The 23,968-nt window shown below is 51.2% G+C and overlaps 10 protein-coding genes across 10 annotated transcripts; 3 read left to right on the top strand and 7 right to left on the bottom strand.

The window, feature by feature from the left end:
* Positions 1 to 286: 286 nt before the first annotated feature.
* Positions 287 to 1,825, top strand: NFIA_088910 (NEDD8-activating protein UBA3; the record flags this gene model as incomplete). Its single annotated transcript, XM_001260831.1, has 5 exons — positions 287 to 315; positions 366 to 467; positions 582 to 661; positions 718 to 1,014; positions 1,074 to 1,825. 5 exons carry the CDS (start codon positions 287 to 289, stop codon positions 1,823 to 1,825), a joined length of 1,260 nt encoding a protein of 419 aa, XP_001260832.1.
* Positions 1,826 to 2,104: 279 nt separating this feature from the next.
* NFIA_088900 (DNA-directed RNA polymerase core subunit RPC40) lies at positions 2,105 to 3,377 on the bottom strand (the record flags this gene model as incomplete). The annotated part of the gene is made up of 3 exons (XM_001260830.1): positions 2,105 to 3,079; positions 3,171 to 3,275; positions 3,333 to 3,377. The coding sequence occupies 3 exons, from the start codon at positions 3,375 to 3,377 to the stop codon at positions 2,105 to 2,107; spliced, it is 1,125 nt and encodes a 374-aa protein (XP_001260831.1).
* Positions 3,378 to 3,800: 423 nt separating this feature from the next.
* On the top strand, positions 3,801 to 5,348 carry NFIA_088890 (NADH-quinone oxidoreductase subunit D; the record flags this gene model as incomplete). The annotated part of the gene is made up of 3 exons (XM_001260829.1): positions 3,801 to 4,454; positions 4,524 to 5,244; positions 5,311 to 5,348. 3 exons carry the CDS (start codon positions 3,801 to 3,803, stop codon positions 5,346 to 5,348), a joined length of 1,413 nt encoding a protein of 470 aa, XP_001260830.1.
* A 759-nt stretch (positions 5,349 to 6,107) lies between these two features.
* On the bottom strand, positions 6,108 to 6,811 carry NFIA_088880 (ubiquitin-conjugating enzyme E2; the record flags this gene model as incomplete). Its single annotated transcript, XM_001260828.1, has 3 exons — positions 6,108 to 6,391; positions 6,454 to 6,604; positions 6,707 to 6,811. The coding sequence occupies 3 exons, from the start codon at positions 6,809 to 6,811 to the stop codon at positions 6,108 to 6,110; spliced, it is 540 nt and encodes a 179-aa protein (XP_001260829.1).
* Positions 6,812 to 7,559: 748 nt separating this feature from the next.
* On the bottom strand, positions 7,560 to 8,995 carry NFIA_088870 (serine/threonine-protein kinase; the record flags this gene model as incomplete). Its single annotated transcript, XM_001260827.1, has 4 exons — positions 7,560 to 8,392; positions 8,456 to 8,612; positions 8,668 to 8,875; positions 8,952 to 8,995. The coding sequence occupies 4 exons, from the start codon at positions 8,993 to 8,995 to the stop codon at positions 7,560 to 7,562; spliced, it is 1,242 nt and encodes a 413-aa protein (XP_001260828.1).
* A 1,612-nt stretch (positions 8,996 to 10,607) lies between these two features.
* NFIA_088860 (uncharacterized protein) lies at positions 10,608 to 11,850 on the bottom strand (the record flags this gene model as incomplete). Its single annotated transcript, XM_001260826.1, has 2 exons — positions 10,608 to 11,621; positions 11,680 to 11,850. The coding sequence occupies 2 exons, from the start codon at positions 11,848 to 11,850 to the stop codon at positions 10,608 to 10,610; spliced, it is 1,185 nt and encodes a 394-aa protein (XP_001260827.1).
* Positions 11,851 to 12,458: 608 nt separating this feature from the next.
* NFIA_088850 (endonuclease/exonuclease/phosphatase family protein) lies at positions 12,459 to 13,540 on the top strand (the record flags this gene model as incomplete). The annotated part of the gene is made up of 2 exons (XM_001260825.1): positions 12,459 to 12,966; positions 13,017 to 13,540. 2 exons carry the CDS (start codon positions 12,459 to 12,461, stop codon positions 13,538 to 13,540), a joined length of 1,032 nt encoding a protein of 343 aa, XP_001260826.1.
* A 185-nt stretch (positions 13,541 to 13,725) lies between these two features.
* Positions 13,726 to 16,526, bottom strand: NFIA_088840 (putative serine/threonine protein kinase; the record flags this gene model as incomplete). Its single annotated transcript, XM_001260824.1, has 4 exons — positions 13,726 to 15,630; positions 15,680 to 15,849; positions 15,901 to 16,015; positions 16,077 to 16,526. 4 exons carry the CDS (start codon positions 16,524 to 16,526, stop codon positions 13,726 to 13,728), a joined length of 2,640 nt encoding a protein of 879 aa, XP_001260825.1.
* Positions 16,527 to 17,416: 890 nt separating this feature from the next.
* On the bottom strand, positions 17,417 to 19,434 carry NFIA_088830 (aminotransferase-like domain-containing protein; the record flags this gene model as incomplete). The annotated part of the gene is made up of 8 exons (XM_001260823.1): positions 17,417 to 17,671; positions 17,745 to 18,569; positions 18,619 to 18,695; positions 18,745 to 18,912; positions 18,985 to 19,027; positions 19,085 to 19,116; positions 19,198 to 19,234; positions 19,291 to 19,434. 8 exons carry the CDS (start codon positions 19,432 to 19,434, stop codon positions 17,417 to 17,419), a joined length of 1,581 nt encoding a protein of 526 aa, XP_001260824.1.
* A 1,006-nt stretch (positions 19,435 to 20,440) lies between these two features.
* NFIA_088820 (putative thiamine pyrophosphate enzyme) lies at positions 20,441 to 22,421 on the bottom strand (the record flags this gene model as incomplete). The annotated part of the gene is made up of 3 exons (XM_001260822.1): positions 20,441 to 22,069; positions 22,152 to 22,274; positions 22,323 to 22,421. 3 exons carry the CDS (start codon positions 22,419 to 22,421, stop codon positions 20,441 to 20,443), a joined length of 1,851 nt encoding a protein of 616 aa, XP_001260823.1.
* Positions 22,422 to 23,968: the final 1,547 nt, after the last annotated feature.

The raw sequence follows: 23,968 nt of genomic DNA, 5'->3' as shown, positions 1-23,968 counted from the left end.
GAGGAAATTGTATGGAGCGGACTAGTCACGTGCAGCGGTGTGTCCTGGGGCCAGTCACTGAGCAGTCAACAGTGCACCTGGCTTCTTACTTTCATTCATCGCGATACAACTGGCTATTAATCTCATTTTCCAATTTTGAACAGGGAGACAGGGCTCTGTTCCAGGTCAGATAACTTGATATCGGTCAAAAAAAGTGTCTTGAAGCAGTTCGAAGACAGTTACGGTAAACATCACAAGAAGCATCTAGTGACTGTTATTCGCCGAGTTCAGACTTCTAGCTCTGAATATGGCACCTCTAAGTTCTACGTCTCGGTGGTATGCATTAGCCTGGAGGGCCCAAGGCAAGAATGGTTAACGTAAAGCAGGAAGCACCTTTACTCGGTCTTGTCGAAACCAGGTCCTTACAGCGATGAAGACTGGGTTCCTGGTCCAGAGACGATAAGTGCTTTGGAATCATCGAAGATCCTGTACGTGCTTGCCAAGGTCATGATTACATCAGCTTGCTAACTTGAGCCCAGAGTGATGTCAGTCAGAGATTGTTGTCTACGACCATGATCAAGTCACTGATGAATTTGATACAGTGGCGCGGGTGGTTTAGGATGCGAAATTCTCAAAAACCTTGCCTTGTCAGGATTCAAGGATATTCACGTTATAGACATGGGTAAGTGTTTCTATCACCATACGGCTTTGCGTAATCCGTTGGTCTAACTCCAAAAGATACGATCGACATCTCCAACTTGAACCGGCAGTTCCTGTTCCGGCAAACTGACATCGGCAAGCCTAAGGCAGAGGTTGCTGCATCATTCGTAGAGAAGCGAGTCAAAGGTGTCAAGATCACGCCATATGTCGGCAAGATTCAGGACAAGGACGAGGATTACTACATGCAGTTCAAGATCATTGTATGTGGTTTGGATAGTATCGAGGCCAGACGGTGGATCAATTCTACTCTTATCGGGATGGTTGATCCGGAGAATCCTGAGAGTCTCAAGCCTCTCATTGACGGGGGAACAGAAGGTAAAGCCATCCGACGCTACCGATGTCGTTGGTCACAAAGTTATGCTAATCGTAAGTAGGTTTCAAGGGTCAGGCCCGTGTAATTCTTCCAACTCTGTCCTCATGCATTGAATGCCAGCTAGATATGCATGCTCCTCGGCCTGCTGTTCCCCTTTGCACCATTGCAACTATCCCCAGACAGCCTCAGCATTGCATTGAGTGGGCTCACCAAATCGCCTGGCAAGAGAAGCGCAAGGACGAGGCCTTTGACAGCGATGACATGGAACATATCAGCTGGGTTTATAACGCCGCCCTTGAAAGGGCAAACCAGTTCCACATCCACGGTGTAACCTTTCAAATGACCCAAGGCGTGGTCAAGAATATCATTCCCGCTATTGCTTCGACAAACGCCGTCATCGCAGCCGCGACCACGTCAGAAGCACTGAAAATCGCTACCTCCTGCAACCCTTACCTGGAGAACTATATGATGTACGCTGGTGAAGAGGGGGTCTACACTTACACATTTGAAGCGGAAAAGAAACCAGATTGCCCAGTTTGCGGCAATCTGGCCCGAAAGATTACTGTAGACCCGAACATGACGCTGGAGGAATTCATAGAGAGTCTCGGTGAGCGAGCCGAGGCCCAGCTCAAGAAGCCGAGTATGAGAACGGAAGAAAAGACACTCTACCAACGCTTCCCGCCTCAGCTGGAGGAGCAGACCAGGAGCAACCTGAAGCTAAAGCTGAAGGAACTGGTTGAAAATGGTCAGGAAATTGCGGTCAGCGACCCCGCGTACACTATTGACTTCCGCTTCCAATTGATCTTCAAATGAAGCGGCGTGGCTGCAGCTTGCAAGCCTGAATGGGACATGGTTGCGTTACGACGATATGCGATTGAGTACATTGCCAGAAAGACACACAGCGACTTGAAGAAAGAATAGCTGCATTTTCTATTATCTGAAGAAGATCCCCACGCAGACTCCTAACGTCGTAAAGGAGGTTTTGACCAACTTTTTTCGTAGATGTACAACAAGCACAGAGATAACGAAAACCAACGCCGGCTAATGCATTATATACTTCGAAAATTGTTGGGACAGGCCGCATGAATGTTATTACCGCATGAGATCCGTCAAGCCTCGCTTCCATCTCGCGCATTTCAGCTTGAGCACCTTCACACTTTCGAGGAAAAGATAGTCACTTTCAAACTGGCCAGTGCTCTCAACGTTGAAGATGAAATGATCGCGAATGCGGCCCAGCTTCACCTTGCCTTGGAATTCTTCGTGTCGCAGGCACTCTCTGCTGACGGTATCCTTGAAAGGGTCACGAACCACGGCCTTCATCTCGCCTGCACGACCCTCATATTCGCTTCCTTTCTGCGCGGCTTCCCTCGACGTAACGGGCTCCAGCTCAACAACTCCCTTGGGGAAGCATTTGGCGAATTTCTTGGCGTCTTCACCGATGATAGGGCGGAGAATCTTGATGTCTGGCATGAGGCGGTATGTTGCGGTAGCCACGGGCGAGAACTTGGCGTGATCAGCTCCGATCCCTTTGATGCAGTGCAACTCCATATCGATCTTCTGTCCTGGACGTAGCTTGGCGATCAGAATATCTGGATTGACGGGCTGAATTGCACCGTCGCCAGTGAAAAATTGTTCCTGACGTCCGACCGGGTGGAAGGTGATATCCTTGGCATAAACATGCGCGTTCTTGTAAAGTTTGCGAGGGTCATCCTCGCCCGGAGCAGCATTGGGGTTCTCGGTACACTCAACATCCAAGCGTAAAACGATGGTGTTGTAGTCGGCGGGGGTGCTGCCAGATTCAGGATCGTCCTCTGTGGGCTTCTTAAACCAGCGCATCCAGTTGAGACCCTCTACTGAGCCTTTCAACGGGATCAGACCCAATCGCGAAGCGAGAACTTCGTCCTGTATAACGGAAGTGTTGTTGTGAACAAAAACATACTCGATGGCCAGGGTTGGCACTTCAGCCATCAAAATTCGACGGAAAGCATTTGCGATGGAGGCATCAAGTCCAATCAAGGAGAAGGAGGATTCGAACGGGTCATTGCGATGAAACTCGACTCGGAAGCCCTATGAACAGCAGGTGTGAGTTGAAGAAAGTTTTCGCCATCGCGACACACGATGAAAGCTAATATATGAAAGGTGCTCAAGTAAAACGCACATCTCTGAATGTTTCCAAATTCCATTCATGCGACTCGCCGGGCCAGTGACCCGGAAAATCTGTGGAGGGGATATTGGTGACCGTCTCTGGGTTGATACCGACGATCTAAGAGCTGGTTAGTGTCGAGGATATTCACAGACGATGTGTTAGAAAGTAATGTACCCTTCTACGATCAAGCTCCTCCTGCGATGGGATAAGAGGCGCCATGGTGGCCGACAACACGAGGTAGATTGACTGCTGAGGACTGAGAGGTTCAATCGAGAAATCAGCGGATGATAATTTCTTTGGGACAAGCGGCAGTATTTTCTGCAGGCTTAAGGCGGTCATGTCCTCCCACTTAAACGGCACCCATTATAGAGACAATCTTGGTGCTGCTGGTCCGTCCGGATCAGAAAACCAGTACTGTGTTCACCAATACAGGTTTAGCGCGGGTACGCTTTAGAGACCATTGAAAGACCAACCAGAGGCGGCGTGATGACCCGAAGCATTCATCACGTGATTACCCAATTTGTCCCGCAACCTCCAAGCGTCAGTTCGCATCGACCGTCCTGTAAGAGTGCCTCCTTCACTACGTCCGGACTGAGGACAGTCGGCCAGTTTGATCCCTCATCCTTCCTTGCGATATTTCGAATGGCTGCCTCTTTCGCCCGTCTGGCGGGCAGTGCGCCCAAGAAGCTCTGTCTTCGCCCCTCTACCTTCGCCAGAAACACCCGTTCGATATCGACGACCCTTCCCCGTCGGTACGCGGAGCCTACCAGCTACCAGGCTACCAGACTCGTCCCGACGGATCCGACGTTCACACATCTGGCCAACAAGGCTACCGCAGAGTCCGAGGCCGCTTCGAATCTTGAGTCGCAGGCGGAAGGCGTCGACCGCAAGATCCGTCACTACACTGTCAACTTCGGTCCCCAGCATCCTGCCGCTCACGGTGTGCTTAGATTGATTCTGGAACTCAATGGCGAAGAAATTGTTCGCTCAGATCCCCATGTCGGTCTGCTGCACCGTGGTACCGAGAAGTTGATCGAGTACAAGACCTACATGCAGGCTCTGCCCTACTTCGATCGTCTTGACTATGTTTCTATGATGACGAATGAGCAGTGCTTCTCGCTGGCTGTTGAGAAGCTGCTTAACATCGAAATTCCTGAGAGAGCCAAGTGGATTCGGACTTTGTTCGGCGAGATCACGCGTATCCTGAACCACCTCATGTCGGTTCTTTCCCACGCCATGGACGTTGGTGCTTTGACACCTTTCCTTTGGGGTTTCGAGGAGCGTGAGAAGCTCATGGTAGGCGGCATCTTTTCTCTTAATCGCGTATGATCGGAGAGCAATGCATTGACCTTTCATCTTCAATAGGAGTTCTACGAGCGTGTCTCCGGTGCCCGTCTACATGCTGCATATGTCCGCCCTGGTGGCGTATCGCAGGACCTTCCCCTTGGCCTTCTCGATGATATCTACCAATGGGCCACCCAGTTCGGCGACCGCATTGACGAGACCGAGGAGCTGCTTACAGATAACCGTATCTGGAAGGCCAGAACTCAGGGTGTTGGTGTTGTCACCGCGGCTGACGCCCTTAACATGAGTTTCACTGGTGTCATGCTCCGTGGTTCTGGTGTCCCCTGGGATATCCGCAAGTCGCAGCCCTACGATGCCTACGATCAGGTTGAGTTCGACGTTCCCGTTGGTGTCAACGGTGATTGCTACGACCGTTACCTTTGCCGTATGGAGGAGTTCCGCCAGTCCTTGCGCATCATTCACCAGTGCTTGAACAAGATGCCCGCTGGTCCTGTCCGCGTCGAAGACTACAAGATCTCTCCTCCTCCCCGTGCCGCCATGAAGGAGAACATGGAGGCTCTGATCCACCACTTCCTTCTCTTCACCAAGGGATACGCCGTCCCTCCTGGTGAGACTTACTCCGCCATTGAGGCCCCCAAGGGTGAAATGGGTGTCTTCCTTGTCAGTGACGGCAGCGAGAGACCCTACCGCTGCAAGATCCGTGCTCCCGGCTTTGCTCATTTGGGTGGATTCGACCAGATCTCTCGTGGTCACCTTCTGGCAGATGCTGTCGCTATTATCGGTGGGTTTCACTTTGTTGCAACATTGATCCCGAGTTCCTCCAGTCCGCTAACATGTCAATTGCCAGGTACAATGGATCTTGTGTTCGGTGAAGTCGACCGGTAGAGATATGTGAATTATTACATATCTAAATATGTGCAAATGCATCATCATGTAGAGGCAGAGGATAATCAGAACAGAGCGAGCTCCTCTAGGCGCCTTTCCCTCAGGTCATTCTCTAATTATTCAACTTGAAAAGTGAACATGCTACCGGTTGAGTGCATGGGGTGCCAGTGTAAATGGAGACGTGGCGATTCGACCGCCGAGCTGTACCAATTTCTTCCCATGGCGTTTTGTTTCCTTCCATTTTCTTTGTTTTTCTGTTGCCATAAACCTGTTTATAGTGACATGTGGATCTTCAATACAATGTCATGTGCTGAATAGAATTATGGGACTACAGGATTCTTAACATAGACCACTGCGGTCTCCCTCTTGGTCAAAAAGGCAACTGCTCCGGATTCCATAGCTGAATCTCTTGCTACCAACCTTATCTCGGTGAGCAAATGAAAGTCTCATGCAGTTATATCACTGCGATGTCGTAGGCTGTTGTATGACAATATGTAGATAAAAGAAACGAAGAGGAGCAGATGGAACTCCCAGCAGCACAATATCCAAACCAGAGCGCCCTAGTTAAAGAAAACAATGCCGACGCCGACGCCAACGCGAATGCGAACGAATAAAGGTGACAAATCAACACCTGAGAATGTCTACTAACCCTCGAATAATGCCAGATTGAGGACCGAAGACTATGCCGCCCGAGCCATTCCGCCGAAAGACCAAGGCAATCACACCGCCATGAAGCTCAGCCCCGGACCAGAATACGGACTACACATTATCATCATCGTACATGAAAGCGATATCGCGCGGGCGGCGCTTGTTATATGAGACGAATTCAGCATCACCGGGAGGCCGTTCGTTGCGGTTATTCGCTGTCAGCATGCTTTGGATACTCATGCAGACGCTTTCAACCGTTTGCACAGGCGACCATCCGGCAGAGCTGAGGAGGTCGAGGCAGATGATGCCGTTGCTATAGATGTGGGGGTGCATGGGGATGGGCCGTGGGGTATCGGATGTACTGGGGAGTTCGATAAACTGGACTTCTGGTGGTTCTGTGGTATCATTAGCGACGTTGATGCAAGCGCGGGGCTGTGCGGCAAGAGAGCGGGCTCACCGATGGGATATTTCGACCCAAAGGTGAATTTGAGTCGGTAGGTCTGGTCCTTGTAGAGCGGGTTGTCATCAAGGACTTTAATGTCCATTTGCCATTCTTCGAGATTATCGTCTTTGATTATTGAGATGCCTGGCGGGAGATGTTCCTTCATCTGAACAGAGATTGAACGTTAAAATCATATGGTTGTGGCGATGCTGCCGTCTTTGTGATGCTGGGACCAAGGTGCAATTATACGGCAGGGAAGTGTAGGTACCTTCAGGAGCTCCTGTAGATGTGCATTCAGCGTCAGTTTATACCATTCTTTATCGAGCGGGGAGATGGAATGGAATACTTTGCTCAAACGCTTTCCGGCAAACATCTTGGAAGACGAGCCCCTTGAGCGGAGGCTGAGAGGTCTTCAAGATACACAAGCTAATGTCTGATGTAGGGTCAGGTACTAGTAGTATCGAACGCGCGTAGAGCTTGTTAGGGCAGCTGTGTATGACGTCCTGATGAGGCGGGGCTCTTGATGTCGGTAAGGTAGACGAGCGATTGCGGGGTACCACTCAGAGAAGTAAGCTAGAGGAGAAAATATCTATCAAGTGAGGGCAACTTGTAAAGCTTTAGAGTAAAAGAGACTGACCAAGAGAGAGGAAGGTGAACGTTGCTGGATGTATATAAAGGGAAAGCTCCAAACAGCAGGTACCTGTAGTGGGTAAGGCAGCCGATCACCTGCAGCCGGTCATCTGATTGGTCCGAGAGCATCTGACATCGCAGCACGTGATCCTTTGATATCAGTCTCTCCAGGATTATAGCACCTACATGATTCGGTTGGCGCTTCACTTATTAATATTAATGACCCGATGACACAACGGTTAAGTAAACGGTCGGTCCACTTTTTAGGACATCATTGGGCAGAACAGGTGGCGCAACTTTGAAATCAGGTGGAAGGGCGAATACGGTGAAATGCCAGCAAACGAAACTCCGAGAATAAGAAAAGCATCTGAATCTGCACAGGAATCATAGAAATCATATTCGAAGATCAACTCGAACATGATCCGGATACACAAGATATGAACAGGCTCTTATAAACACGAAAGGAAACCGATCGACTGTCGGTTAGAATCTCAAGAATGGGGAGTTCGCTCTCGAGCCTCCCGTTCGATTTTTTCACGCTCTTCGTTCTCCTTCATCTCGCGAACCTTGGCCAGAACGACTTCGCGGAAGATCGCGCCGCGTGCGATCTTGCTCAGACTCCGCTTCTTGGTCCCACCGGTTGTACCATCAACAGGCGCAGGGGATGAGCTCCCATTTGCCTCCGACCCTTCGAGAGGAGGAAACGCTGTTGTGTCACAGGATTTGCTGGGTTCTGCTGCAGCTGCCGCCATCTCGGCAGGGCTGGGGATATCGTCCTCTTCGTCTTCTTGCATCTTGAGCGCTTCAATGCGGTTCGCCAGCTTGATGATCTCGATTCCTCTCCGAAGACGGGAGCGGGCGATGTAGGCACGGATCTCAGGCAGCAAGTCGCGGTCGCTGGCAGACTCACCAGTCAGCCACGGGTGTTTCAGGGCATCCTGCGACGTGGGCCGCTTGGCGGGGTCAGGCTGGAGCAGGCTGAGAATGAAGTCCTTGGCATCCTTGGAGACATCGCGCCAGTAGCGTTCATGGAAGACGATCCGGGCAGCGCGGCATTCTTCGATCAGATCGGACAGGCTTTCCGATCGGAAGGGCGAGTATCCGCACAGCAGGGTGTAGGTAATAACACCGAGGGACCACAAGTCGACGGCCTTGCCGTGGCCTTGCTTTAGCATGACCTCAGGCGCCGCATAACCAAACGAGCCCGCCATGGTTGTGAGGACTTCGGTAGGGTTCTCCAGCATTTTCGCGATACCAAAATCAGCCAACACCAGGGGGGATTTGGGGTCGCGAGTGAGATACAGGAGGTTCTCGGGTTTCAGATCTATACACGAGCCAGTATTAGTGCGATGTTCACCCACAGGCAAAAGTTAACTGGAAGACTAACCTCGGTGGACGATATTGCGCTCGTGAAGGTAGTTCACAGCACCCAGCACCTGCCGGATTGTCTGAGAAGCGTCCTTCTCTGTGAATTTGCCGTACTCGCAAATCCGGTCAAACAGCTCACCACCAGTGGCCAGCTGAGTGACAATGTAAAATTTGTCCTAATTCACCGTCAGACTGCGATCGGCGGACGGTAAGCTAAGCTCCTGCACCCACCTTGGATTCGAACCAATCTACAAAGTGAACAATGTTGGGGTGATCGAGCGCCTGCAACATCTCCAGCTCGTCGTAGACCATGCGCTCATTGCCGCGGACATTTTTCTTCAGGATGATTTTGATTGCGACCTTTCCCCGGCTGCTCTCTGCTTCACGGACGATACCATAAGTGCCTGCACCTAGCGTCCTTCCAAACCTATACAGCGCTCTAGAAGAGGTGAGCATAATGTCTTCAATGGGCCTGAGATGATAGAGAAGGAGGCTAAAGGGCTCGAACACCGTACTTTTTTTCGTAACTCTCGGGCTGCCCGGACAGCTTGTTAAACATAGTAGAGACTAAGACAACCATGCCATGATTAGCATCTTTCCGCACAAGGGACAGCAGCTCCATTGAGAAAAGGCGAAGGACAGAAGACAAAAAGAAACACAATGAGAAACTCAGATCCCACGGGAATGCTCGAACCAAAGAACAACAAAAGAACGAGTAGTCCGAAAAGACTTGCATTACTACTCGAGAGGGCTAACGGTAATGCTAGCAGGGACATGATCGCACGAAACGAGTTCAGACCAGCAGGCTCCAGTATTTGAGCGCAAGATCAATGGTAGGACATAGGGTGGAGTGAAGCCAGCCACATCACACAGGGCATTGACGAAGCGAAAACAAAGACAAGCGAGACTCACAACTCATTGTGACGAAGCAGGGTCTGTCTGACAGGGACCCAAGCTCGAAAATAGAACGTGTGGTGGAGGGCTGAGGCCAGCGGACAGAACGAAGCTGATGGGAGACCCCGCACGTGAGGGGGCAGGAGGGCGGGGCGAAGGAAATGGTATTGGGAGGGTTTGGGAACGTCGAGGAGGACGATGTCTGTTTCTGTTCCCTCTCTTACGATTCTATCGAGGGATCGAATGTCAGTACATGATCTCGACTAGCCAGGACGGAGCGGCGACTCGACATTAGACGGAGTAGATAGCTGTAAGTCAATAGGGGATAGGAAAATAAACATACTGACCCTCTGAAAGATCACTCCGATCGGTGGAATTGATGCAGATGCACGGGAGGAAAGGTGCTGGAGTGTACAATGTCTCTTCACAAGAAAGATGGACTGAAGAAATAAAGCTGTCTGGACCTTGGACTATCCATAGTTTATTTAATTTTACCACACTGTCAAGACTCCAGACCGTCTCTCTGAATCGCCCCGAGTCTCACCAGCACAGCCACGGAGTCTTTACCTCCAGCTGGTCGAGCCTTGGGCAGCGGCGGGGCTGATCCAAAATATCCCGAATTGGATGACGGAGTACCTTAGTATACGGAGTCCTCTCTAGACTGTCGAGAATGGAATCTCAGTGGCTGAGGTTTCCTTTTCCCCCTAATCATTTCACTGACGTTCTGGACTACCGTCGTAAAATTCGCGATCGGCTATTCTAGGGGCTACGATGCTTGACCTCAGCCTTGTCAGTCCCTTCAGAGTTCAAACTTCACTCGGTTACAATGCATCGTCCTCTTACGCTATCTATGTAGCAGTTCAGATCTCAAGTGGTGTCAACCGTCTCTCGAATTCGATCAATCACATCTTGATCATTTCTGCATTACAGAGAACACTAGGACCCTTAGCCCTTCATCAGCATGAAACGCGCCAGCGACCTTGTGCGACCTTTTTTTGTACCAAAATATCAGCCTTGAAGCCGGATCCACTTTCAAGGCACCACCCAAAAATAGTGGGACGGTTGATGGAGTCAATTCTTCGTCTGTGATGGCTCATGTAACTTCACGTTATTTTTGGTCTTCTTTTCTAGATAGCTCACAATCCATCGTATTCGACACCATCCTCAAGTATCATGAGCAGATATGCGCTTCAGAACCCCGCTAGGTGCAATGAATGGTATACTCCGTACTCTGCCACAAGAAAACCCCAATGTCAAGACGGTTGTCGAACCCTTAGTTACACCTCAAGATACAATTCGTCCAAAACAGAATTGCAGTATGCCTGGTAGTACGCCGCTCCCTTCCAGCCCCGGACCGGAGACCTCAACCCGACCGTCTTCCATCCCTCGGCGCGCAGTCGAGCAATCCGCTGCTCCTTGGTCTCCTTGACAATGACTCTCCCCGAACTACCCAGTTTCTCTTGACCCTCAGGACCCTCCTTGACGGGACTGAAACTCCAGAATGAAGCGGATCGGCGGAAACTCTTCGACGTTTGACGGGCCGACTGCAACTCCCTGATCTCGTCCATCAGTGCGTGGATGTCGGCAATGCTGGAGTTGATCTGAACTCGCAAGGACTCGAGGGTGCTGTTATATCGTCTAATGGACTCGGCGCGTGACGGTGTCACGGGCGTTCGTTTGTGCTCATCCGCATGGACGTTTCCTCCACCCTGCGCGCGGGGAGTCCTGTTAGGTCCTGAAGGTTCGTGGTTCTTTTCCATGACGTCCGCAGGCAGAATCTTGATAGGAAGAGGAGGGGGACGAAAAAGTCTCGCAGGTTGATTCTGCCGACCAGCCTGCCGGAGATCAACCGACGACTTTCGAAGTCGAAGGGGCGAGGGCATGAGTCGCTGATCGTCCTGTGGAATGCGGGGTGGAAGATTCTTTGGAATGTCGAGAGCCAGGTCAACCCAGCCCTCACTATCTGAGATGAAAGGATCATCGTCTGGGCAGAGCATAGACTTGTCGATGATGTCCGTGATGCTGCTTACGAGGGCCCCGACAGGCGAAGGACTCTCCGAGAAATCTGACGCGGTCCATGACTCCACCAGCGAAGCAGGACTCGAACTCTCCGAGTTGATGCCAGGGACTGGAATTGTCGAGGGCAGAATTGCACTACAGGTGACGAAGCTGTCCAGAGCGGAATTCAGCAGAGGAAGCTTTCTTCGGGAGTAGTTATGGGCTGCTCGGCCCATCTCCTCGTAGGAAATGGCGCTGTAGAAATAAAGGGATGTCTTGTAGACTGGATGGATCTGCCGATCAAGAGCCTGTCAATGCATTTCTATCTTGGGAGTAGCAGACTTTACTCACTGGTTCTTTTACAGCCTCAAGGATCTCAAACGAACGGGCGGCGCATTGCTTGTACTGACGCTGGAAATAAAGCAGCTTGACATCTTGAATTGTTTGCTTCCATTGCTCTGGCGACTGAGGCGACGAAGGAGTCTCAAAACGAATGAACTCTTTCGCGATTGACAGAGCCATTTCCAACAAGTGCTAGAACGAAAGACCTGGACGATGACTGACCGAACACAAGACATGCATTTCTCCGGGCAATGGGGACAAATCCAACTGCTGGATAGGGGAAAGATGGATGACCGGACTGAGAAAAACGAGCGTGTGTCAACTTGAGACCAGACGCGTCAAAGTATCGTCAACAATGACTAGATGCGCTGAGGATGAGTGCGGTTCTGAGCGCTGCATTCACAGGTAGCACTTCAGCCTGATTGTGGCATACCAGGAAGATCTAATATGATAATGCTGAAAAGTACTCCATACTCACCTAGTAAATACTTCATTAGTGACATCAAGTCAAATGGCATCAAAGAAATCAGAACCTTTGAGCAATAATAACCATGATGTCGATGGGAGATTCTATCCTCAAAACATACATATAGCTCGTACCTAATTAATCATGACTATTGAGTAACAATAGCATGAACATGACGACTCTCCGCAGGCAGTCATCATCCATCTCATCTACTCATCCAAGCCTTAATGAAATCAGAGCCCAACGTACCAAGAGCAGTCTCTAAATGACCTCAAAACTAATCCCTCGACTCGCGAAGAAACTACCCACTGCAAAATCCACCATGAGACTCGACCGCGCCAACCCACAGCCCTTCTACCACTACTTCAACAACACCTGGACGCCAATCCTGACCTCAACAGACATCACCAAAACCGGCAGCACTGCTAATCTCCACCAAACCCACAGCAAAACCATAACCAGAATCCGACTAACAACATGGAACATCGATTTCCAGACCCCGCTCGGCCGCGAACGCATGGCCGCAGCACTGGAGTACCTGTCCCACCAGCACAGCACCCAGCCCGACAACGAGATCCCATCAATCATCTTCCTCCAGGAGATGGTCGAGTCGGATCTGCAGCTAATCCAAGAATCGGGCTGGGTACAGGAGAAGTTCTTCATCACCGACATCAGCAGCGATCATTGGCGCGGGTCGTACGGGACGACGACGATGATCGATAAACACTTGGTTGTGCGGGGCGTATTCCGGGTACCGTATTCGAATTCAAGGATGGAAAGGGATGGATTGTTCGTTGATGTTGATGTTGGGCGCCCTGGGGCTGAGGGCGGTAAGTTGCGTTTCCCTTTTCTGGTAGTGACAGAAGCTAACGACGCAAAGAACGCATCTTACGCCTGTGCAATACACATCTCGAGAGTCTTGTTTCTCACCTGCCCAGACGGCCGGTGCAGCTACGTCTCGCCTCGAGCTTCATGCATGGGTCTGGTCCTGCGCCTGAACCGCAGGATGAGGGGATGTATGTGCCGCCGACTCCCCATGCGGCTATTCTTGCAGGTGACCTCAACGCCTTTGCGATGGAGGATCGCTCCGCGCCGGAGGAGTGTGGTCTCAGAGACGCGTTCTTGGCTCTGGGCGGGAGAGAGGGGACGGAGGAGAGTTTCACGTGGGGTCAGCAGGTTCCGGATTGGATGAGGGAGCAGTTTGGGTGTAGTCGTATGGATAAGATTCTGTATTGTGGTGGGGTTGGGGCGAAGAGTCTGAGAAGGATTGGGGAGGGGGTCACGGTGACGGTAACCTTTAATCAGTCTGAGAGTGAGGATGAAAATTTCTCTGATGAAGGAGTCTGGGTCACGGATCACTTGGGTCTACAAGGGGAGTTCGAAATCTTGTCATCGAGCTGTTGATTACGCTTGCAGTTGATATTGACAATTGTCTTATCCAGGGGGTTATGTACAGTGTCCATAATGAGCTTCATTGATCAATACGAATATGACTGACATATGTTCAATGGACAGCCTGTCTGTACTTCCAAGTATCCATCCAAGCGCCTGTCGCAAGAACTAGGGTCGATGCCAAAAGAAACAAAAGTTCACTCGGCCTGTTCAGATATTGACGGTCGACGTCTTGCTGTCTCTGGAACGACGGCGACTCGGGACAACGCATCTCCAGTCGCAGAGAGGGCATCCAGAAAATCGCCCAAAAGTCTGTCCAGTTCGGCAGTCACAGCGCTTTCTTCCGCCCCGGCCGTCAGAGCCTCAAGTCGTGGCGGTACGAGATCGGGAAAGTAGACCGGCTCCATATCATCCCTCGTAGCCGGGCGCGGATCACGCCGGGCTGTGGGCAGAGGCTCAATCATAGGCGACTCAGTCAGCGTTGGAAAAGGTTGGTGGGGCTCCATCTCTTTAGATGGAATGGCTGTAGGGAATGGTTCTGTATGTGAGGGCTGAACACCGATTTCTGTGCTGCTCTCCCAGATCACCGACTGCGAGTCTTCCTCATCTGGCCCGGGCCCGTCTAACACTGACGTCCGTTCAAATTCGCCGTAGCCCACCGATTCTAGCGTTTCCGGTAACTCCTTGTTGAAAAAATGCCCATGTGCTTCAGCAAGCTCACCGGGGGGCGTAGGAGGACGGTCGAACTTGAAGGGATTATAGTCTGTATCTGAGTGAGCTGAGATATCTGAGCCAGTCGATGCCGAGGTGGAGGGTCGCGAGTCCCCAGGCTCTCCAATGGTAGACTGTCGAACGGTAGCTGATGGCTGAAACTCAGGAAGCGGCGCTCGAAGGGTATCGTGACGGTCGGGATCTTCGCTATCCAGTGGCTTAGCAGCAGTCATGTCCGGGAAGGTCCAGTCCATAGTTGCTCGTTTGTCTTTCTGTTGGGCCTCGTCCGGGAAGGTCCAGTCCATAGTCGCCCGTTTATCCTCCCGTTGCGACTCTGGCGCCTTCGGTGACTGTGCCGTCTCCAGTTCGGCCTGCTCTGCTTCCGAAGGTTGCATAAATACCGGAAATTTCCAGTCCATCGTCGGAGGGCGTGGGCCAGTCTGGGGCTGATAAGTTAATTGCTCGGATTCGTCATGATCATCCGCATCATGACTCGATGATCGTGACCTGCCTTCAAGGGAATTGTGTTGCTGTCGACAGGTGGATCTATTGGCCCTGATCGTATCCGCGTCTGCAAGTTGGAACGGCTGTGCCGATGCAGCTCCAGCCGCATAATGCGACGAGTCGAATGAGCCGATGTCAATGTCAATGAATGTAGACGTCACGGAAGACCGGTCTGTCTCCGTGCGAAGAGGCAGATCAGACGCTGGAGGCTTGGGCTCGATGGGCACAAAATCGTTCTTCGTTTCGTACTTGTAACTCGGCATGTCTTCGTTGAATAGCCCCTCCATCGCCGCAGCGCCTCGGCGGACACGCTCGTCGAAGTTGGCCTTGTCTTCCATGGACATTTCGGATCCCGCAGGCTCATCGAAGGGATCGCGATCCTGCTGATTTGTTGTCGTTGGACTCATCTCCTCTTCTAGCTCAGCCAACGAGGCCGCTATCCGATCCAGATCAATGACGGAAAATCTCCGTTCAAAGCCATCTGTTGTACTGAAGTTCCAGTCTTCTTCAAAGTCCGGCTCATAGTCGGGGAATTCCGCAGCGGCAGCACCTCCCGGATGGAATAACGAAATTCGCTGCCCTCCCCGCTGAGACCATTGATAGTAGATGCGCACCAACTCGCTGAGTGAAGAGGTCGGGTACTGCTCGTCTGTCCCAGCAATATACGAATGTGACATGATGTCTGCCATTGTCGGGCGCGATATGGGATCCGACTCGAGAGCGAATGATACCAGGTCTTTAAGGCCGTCACTGTATTCTTCTTTTGCAAGACGCGGTGTGGCACGGTTGAGTTGCCTTCCAATTTGCATCCGCTCCCGTAGATTGGAGTTTGGAGGATTTCCCGTTGCGAATTCGAAGAGAGTGCAGCCATATGCCCACACATCGACCTTGTCTTGTCAGTATTCTCAAGGGACTGAGCAGAAATGACAGCCTCACCTCACTTCCATATTTGTGGGCTTCGCCTCGAGTTGAGAACATTTCCGGTGGCATCCAGTGAGGCGTCCCAATCCAGGTTGATCGCTTGTCCACGTGCGACTGGAGTACTCCCGCGACGCCGAAATCGCAGATCTGAAGCCGGCCTTCCTCGTGGATCAAAATGTTCGCAGCTACCAATAGCGTCAGAAGTGAGTTAGAATCAGGCAGCCGAAGCTACATACCCTTAATGTCCCGATGGATGATCCCAGCCTCGTGAATCGCACGCAAGCCAGCAGCCAACTCGCGCGCGATGGGGATGATGAACCTTTCATCAAGCTTATCACCAGTTGCTCTCATCTAGACATTGCGAAGTCAGAAAATGACAGCCGGAGGAAAGCAGTAAGGAAGCAAGGCCTACCAAAGTCCTAACACTACCACCAGGGCAGTACTCGCAGACCAGCCACAACTGGCTATGGATCGAGATGGCCTCAATCAACTCATTGATGTTTTTAGCACCAGCATCTTTGACCTGTTTCATAACTTTCGTCTCATGTATGAAATCCTTTATCGATTCGTCCTTGAGGTCTCTCACAGACTTGTAGTCCATCGAATCAATATCCATCACCTTGATCGCGACGACTTTGCGCGAAGGTAGCTGATGGCCCTTGTAGACACGGCCGTAGGAACCCTTCCCAATCAACTCTTCAAACTCATACGGCGGCGGCTCTGTTTTTGCTCTGCGACACATCTCGCGCACGGCGGCGCCCTGTTCACGTGCCAACTTGATGGCTTCTGCTTTGTGCTTGCTGATGGCAGCCGCCATCGCGGAAGTTGGGTCTAGAAACGCTGAGGCGCGAGAGTCGTCCATATTGAAGTACACAATAAGGCTCACAGTGGCAATAGCAATAGAAAGGTTTTATTTGACCAGACAGAGCTGACTCAAAACGTCCTCGAGGCGTCGGCTGGTAAGCTAGCCTGTGAGATTCTCAATGCCTCTGGCGAAGGCATAAACAGCGAATATTGATGCTCAAACACAGTCAGGTCTGAGATCTCCCATTCCAGACGGGACACGGGAGACAGTAGCTGTAATCAAGTGCAAAGTGTTGTGTTGTTCACCTCGCCGGCGCCTGTTTCGCCATGAGGGAAGGTCGTTCAAGGACACCCCAGCCTCAAATCAACATGTCCGCAGACTCCGATGTAGCGACAAATAGTATCTAGTAATATTTACCCAAGTTGATCCCCGCTCTTTATTTCACAAACCTTCGTAAACGTGTTGAAAGGAGCTATACTGAGTACAAGATGTTTGATGGTGATCTTTCTTTCTCCTTTGAGAGTGAGAATGTGGCAGTGAGTGTGAAACCACGCTAAAAAGCGGACACTAATTTAGCCCCAACCCGAAGACCCCAATTTGTGCTTGTAAGGGCGGCTACCTTCTTAGCTTTGAACAACACTCATTGTACTGACCATATACTATTGTGACCATCCAGCCAGAAATCTATGCATTGATGAGTATTCAATTATGCTGTTTTAGTTTAAGCCGCGAATCCACTGATTCCATAATTCTAAAGGGGACCTAGCATCAGGATTGACTACTGTTCGGTCTACGCTAGCCTATTCGGCTGAACTCGAGAGCATCCGAATTCTGAATGTATGGAGTCTTCCCCAGTTCACTGCGCAAACTCATGGTAAATAATCATGCGTCACATTCTATTCCCGTAGATTACCTAGGATCATCACGGTCAATCATGGTCAATCTATCTACAAAGAGAACTCGGTTCTAAGGGCAGTTGCGAACCGAGCAATAGCCTCTGCAATGTTTTCGGAGCTGGCAGCCGCAAAGGTAGCGCGGAAGAACAGGTTGCCCTCGTTGCGACCAGCTGCGGTGAACCAGCTGCCTCGCGAGACGAGCACGCCGTTATTCACGGCAGCATGGAAGACAGCCTCCTCGATAGCCTCGCGGGACTTACCCGAAGCCACGGCAGGATGCTTCTGCCAATCGATCTCAATCCAATGCTAAGAGGGTATCAGTGTCAGCCAATTTGCCTTTGGACCATGATCGTCAAATCGCAGGTGGAGGAATACTCACAAACATTCCTGCGGCGGGAGGGTTCCACTTAGCAATATCCCTAGGAAGATATTTCTCGCAAGCGTTGACAATGGCGTCTCTGCGACCGGTATACTGCATACGCAGGTTGATCAACCAGTCCAAGTAGCCGGAGTGGCCCCAATGTTCGTCCAGAAGCTTGAACAGAACAATCTGTGAGATGCCGCTTGGATGTTGGGCACCTGTCTCGCAATTGCGCATGAATCGCTCGACAAGCTGCTCTGGGCCAACAATCCAACCGGTCCGCGAGCCGGGTGAAAGAACCTTGGAGAAGGATTCAAGTCGGAGCACACGCCCATCGACATCTAGGCTCAGGTACGAAGGAATGAGAGACTTGATGAATTCACCGTGGCTGGCAGGAGGAGGAACAGGCTCGCGGTCGGGTCCGGTGTATGGCTGCATCTGCAAGAAGTAGTAAGGCTCATCTTCCACGATAATCAAGTCGTGCTTCTGTGCCACTTTGTATACAGCCTTGCGTCTCTCCAGCTGCTGCGTGGCACCGGTAGGGTTCTGTCCAGTTGGAATCGTGTACAGCACAAATGGCTTGCGGCTGCCCCGAGAAGCTTCATCCCAGTTGCTCAAGACCTCGTCGAGCGACTCGGGCAGAAGACCTTCCGCATCCATCTTGACCGATGCCACCTTGACTCCCAATGGAAGAGCGGTCTCCTTGGCGCTAGAGAATGTATACTCCTCCATAAGGATGTAGTCGCCTCTGGTGCAGAGCATTCGGAGGACTGTATCCCACCCATATGTGCTACCAGCGTTCAAACAACATTGCCAGTCGGCATATGGGGGGTTGTGAATAAGCTGATCCTGTTAATCACCGCAGGTACTTTGGTTCTTCAGGAGCTCATACCTCGGTATGCTCCGTCACGAATCTGAGGAGCTGAGGGGAACCGGTGGATTGTCCGTAGTTAAGAGCAACCTCGAGGTCTGCGGAAAAATCAGCAACGGATATGTTCCTCGAAGTTTCCTTACGTACCGTAAACACTTCTGCCAGCTTGGACATCCCCTTTCTTGGCAGTCAGGACAGCGCCCGATTCCTGGGTCTCGTGAGGGGAGAATCCCGGCGGCGTTGGGACTTTCACGCTAATCTCTTCGAAAGGGAAATATTCTGGCGACGGCAGACCGCCACCCAACGAGATGAGACCTACAGTAGTCAGCATCAGCATTTCACTTGGACCAATATCGCGGTTATGAAGAGATTGACGGGATGAGATACCTGGAGTCTTAAGGTAACGCGCAGCACCCTTCAATGTAGATTGCTAAGGCAAAGTTTAGCCCCATTTCCATTCAACCAGTTGATTATCCAGCGGGCTAACCTGTCGGGACTGTGCTTCTTCGGAGAGGTAGTCTTTAGATCGATCAGCGAGATTTCTATGGCAACCAAGACAGGTGTATGCATCCGGTACTCCGGAAGACTGGAAAGACTTACGGTCCCACCGCTTCGCCTTCGGCTTGGTATAGCATGACTGGAGAGAACCAGGACATCAGCGCCGTTCGCAATCGCCCAACCAATTGTACTCACAGGGCTCTTGAACATATCACTGCTCGTACCAGGCGCAACACCTGTAGGAATTGGCGCACTCTTTGCCCTCAGATCTGCAATGCCATCGATTGTCAACGGGCCGGCAGATGTATCCGCGCTCCTAACGTCGATCGAAGGACTCATTTTCTCGTCTCGGGAATTCTGTTCTGGTGGCGGATAGCAATTGAAATTGTCCAGGTAAGTTAGATCAGTCTGCGATATTCACAATCACAATAAGTAGTCAGGCCTGGAGACACAGTAGTTAACAATCCCAAAGAATACTGACTAAACAATAGCAAATACCCCGTGGATCAGTGCAGGAGGAAAGTCCGGCAATTTGAGTCACGATACCAACGCCATTTTTGTCTCCGCCGACGACACATCCGAGAAGGCGGGTCCGTTCCGCCCGATGGGGGTTGACGAATGTCACGAATCACCATATCTCGACCTATGGAGGTCACGCACAACTGTCATTGTTCGAAGCTGGGAAGCGGGAGAGAGTGCGCTGGACGCTTAATGGATGGAAGGTACCCCTGCTGAATTTCTCTTATCTAATTGACCTGTTGTATCCGCGCTTCTGGGTCGCGGATTAAGCAAGGGCCTGGTCACTGATCATCTACAGGGCGCGGGAGGGGAATGCTAGCAGACTACCTAATCGGGTTGGTTGTACGGTATCGTACGGCTTGATACGCCTTCATAATTGCATCATCAGTTGTGCTCATCGTTGAGGACGCTTTACAAGGCTTAGGGTCATGGGCTTTGCGATTGATTCTGCTCCTATGTTTACAATCCTAGTAACAATTGCATAGGTACCCCGACGGAACTCTCTGTTCGTCCTGTGGACTATATTGTTGACTCGTACAGACGGTTACTGTAACTGTAATCATGTGCCCCGCACGCATAGATAAGGCTACCGCCGGGATCGGAGCCCGTTGATTGATAAGTGCCGGACAGCCGATAAGCACGACTTTCGGTCAGAATGGCGACGCTGGGCTGGGACAATTATCATCAACATGAATTAGATTCTAGTCTACTAAGCTAAAATCCGCTCTATAAAGATGCCAAGAGATACAAATTGTGGATAGAGTCGTCTTCTAGGCGAAAGCATTCAATTGGCCAGGAAAAGGGCAGATGACCTGACGAGTCTCCCCTATTTCTTCTCAACATACTTTCCAGTGGTCCCGTCCAGCTGGGCTTCCAGGACAGCTGCGGTCCCGCTGAGCACACTCTGGATAGCCTCTGGTAGAAGCTTGCCCAGCTCAGCTACTGTAGCCGCGCGACCAGCCCAAAGCTCACCTCCAGCTGCAGCCTTCGCGATGCCTGGATAATCTGGGGTAGGAGCGAAAGAGATATTGAGATCTTCGTTTGTTGCACGCGAGCCATCTCCATTGGGGTGGACCAGAAGCATGCTTCTGCGGGGTGCATTCCAGCCCCTGTTGTTCAGCACAATCGTGAGCACTGGGATATTGTAGCGCCGGGCAATCCAGTAAACGGAGCCTGGTACTGAGAAGAGGAACGTCCCGTCGCCCACCACCTGGCACACGAATCTACCCTTGTTCTTTCCTCCGTGCTGATCGTCGGTAGCCAGCTTGATTCCCAAGGCACCGCCACCGGACCATCCAAGGCCACCACCACCGCAGTTAATCCAGGAGTTGGGCAGGGTGGCATTGATCTGGTCGGCTACAATCGCAGTAAGGGTTACCGCTTCAATGGCCCAGATGGTGTCTTCTGGGCAAGACTTTCGGACTTGAGCCATGAGGTAAGATGCATTCAATGAAGCGTCGTCGCCTCCCAAAGGTACTGCAGCAAGGTCGGCAACAGCTTGACGCGTCTTCTTATATTCTTCTTCCCGGCGCTGACCTAATGCGAGTTGTTCTTCAGAATTGACCACCTCCTGCAGAGCCTTGCTAGACGCGATGAAGTCGTTGATCTGCTTGAATGCAGTCGCAGACTCCGCCCGAAAAGTCGCTAGAGAGGGAATGTAGAAGACAGGGATTTGCTGCTTGAGCGGATCAACATCAATGTGGATAATCTTGGCTGAATCCGACGGTTTGCACTGTGTTGGGATCCATGGTACATCGCAATCGGCAACTAGGATGAAGTCGGCGGTCTTGATAGCGTCATGGACACCGTAACGGAGTCCTAACGATGCAGGATGGTCGCCCGGAAAGCACATGTCACATCCGCCCGTGTCCAAAACCCGGAGTCCCTTGAACGTATCCGCGAGTGTGACTAGCTCTTTTACCCCTCGGGGAGAGCGACCTGAGTAGCCTACAATCGCTAGAGGCTCTTTGGCAGCGGCCAAATGAGAGGCGATCAGCTCGACGGCCTCTGGTGTCAGAGCCGATGGCGCAACCGGTCCCCAGACGCCTTGAGCTAGCGTGTAGGGCTCTATCTCCTCTTCCATAACCTCTCGAGCACCGGTCAGGTAAACGGGTCCTTTCGGGTCACTTGTGGCAAACTGAAGTGCCCGGTTAACCATCTGTTTTATGTTCTTGCCAGACTTGATTTCGGCCGTATAACGACAGTACTGGGACACAATCTGTTTCTGGTCGGGAACGTCTTGGATCCAGTGTATATATTCGGTGCGAGAGCCGCGCATCTCTCCTTCGATTGTGAATGGGGAGAGGCCGGCGAAGATCAAAACCGGAGCACGACCGCAGGAAGCGTTGTGTACAGCAGCGGCTAGGCCTTGTGTTCCGACATCTACGTGAACAATCACGCACTGAGGCTTTCCGGTAAGTCGAGCGTAGCCATCTGCCATGGAGAGAGCGACCATCTAGCGTAGGAGGCAATGTCAGCAGGCTGAAGTCGGACCCGTCTCCGAATGAGACAGGTATGAGAGGCGAATCTAGAAATACCTCATTGGGGCAGGTGATGATCTTGGGGAATTGGTCTGGCTTCTCCTTCTGGCCCTTGACCATGGCCTCCAGGATCGATGGATGATCGGAACCCAAGTTGACGAACGCATGTGTGACTCCAGCCTGTAGAAGTCAGCCACTGAGATGTGTTTGATGGCTAAAGCTTCCTACCTCCCAAAGCGCCTCGAAGAAGGCGAAAGATGCGGTATAAACCCTGGTCACAGCAGTGTCAGCTTTTGATGGTGTGATATTTAGAATAAGCACATACATCGTCGGATCTACCAGTAGAAAATTGAACTGAAATGATCAACTTCACTTGATGGTAAGCAAGGATTCCAGATTATGTAGAACGAGTGAAGAGAGGCAAACTCTCAGATTTCCTATAAATGCCTGAAACTCAGCGGAATCATCGCCGTGATGGAGAGAAGTCCGAAGGATTAATAATGAGCATCGCACAACTCAGGCGTTTGGCTCACTATTTCGGCAGTTTCCAATGGTAAACAGTACCCCAACAGAGGGGGATGCCCGAGGATTAGTTTGAAGCCATCGCAGCATCTCCGCTGCGGGGTAAAGTCCATTTGATAATTGGGTACTGGTATGTGGCATTGGTTTCCTTATTGTATGTATACAAGTTAGTACCATTATGGGAATTGCTGAAGAAGAGAGGTGTATATTGAAGTTCTGGTCTTGATGTGTGAGATTCAGACTCGGTGACAGTGGTTTCATACACTCATCTGCCGGTTAGTTCAATTGTGAACCTGTTTTGTAGAATCAAGACAATCCTACTTGACCCGCCAAAGTCGCCGGCATACTGAGAACGTAACAGATGATGTGGAAGTCCCCTTGAACACCTCTCACTGATCTGGGGGCATGAGCTATATGAGGTCTAACTACTGATAACCTGACGGATCCGAAGCCCACGATGCCAGATGCGTATGTCTGCGAAGAACTACCTGACAGGTTGCAGCTGTTACCTCTACGGGAAATTTTCCTTCGATATAGCACTGTGGGGCCTTGCTCAGCAAGCTTTTATCCAAGATCTAGGGTGATTCGTGACGTTGAGTGACATGGGTAAACCATTGCCACGGCCAACTAGATACTAACAAGTGCATCGCCGAAGAGTCCAGTGCCTGACGTTTCCTACCATGTGGTCGACTTGTTGCATGACCTATGACCGGGTGGGAACTCTCATGATGGCAAGTCCACATACTCAGCTAGTGCTGGGCCTCGTCCTATCCCTCAATCACGTCTGCTTGGGCCGCTGGATATACATAGTAGTCCGCCGGGGTTGATCGACGCTGCGAAGCCTGCGAGTATAGGAATGGGCCATGACATGAGTAGTTAAAACTGTTTAGTGGCTGCTAAGCTTCTTGACTGCCTCTTAGTGGGTGGAACACGGTTGAAACTGGACTATCGTATAGTCCCTGCGATGTCCGATTGGGGATCAATAATAGGTTGATTGAAGTGTCTTCTCACCTATAAAACCAGTTTGTCGAATCGCTCTGATCGAGGATTCCCAAAACAGCAGGTCAAAATGGAACTGAATAAATCATGTGAAATAAGAATATTATTTAGGCTTATTGGGAACTGTAGATGATATATACCTGAAAATGCTGCCGGGGTGCCTGCGCCTATGACGTCGGCCTCATCCGAGAGCCCGCTTAAAGTCCACGCTTTTCGTCATACGCTAAACGACGAAGATGGCGATGGGACAGAACATATAATTAGAGGGTTGTCGAGGTTGGGATAAATCATGCTGCCTGTTCTTAGTTGTCAGTATGGCTCGCTAAGGTGAGATCTGGAACAGAAGCCTTCTA

This window comes from Aspergillus fischeri, genomic scaffold (assembly GCF_000149645.3).
Source record: "Aspergillus fischeri NRRL 181 1099437636264 genomic scaffold, whole genome shotgun sequence".
Lineage (NCBI taxonomy): Eukaryota > Fungi > Ascomycota > Eurotiomycetes > Eurotiales > Aspergillaceae > Aspergillus > Aspergillus fischeri.
This window is presented reverse-complemented; position numbering and strand designations above follow the sequence as displayed.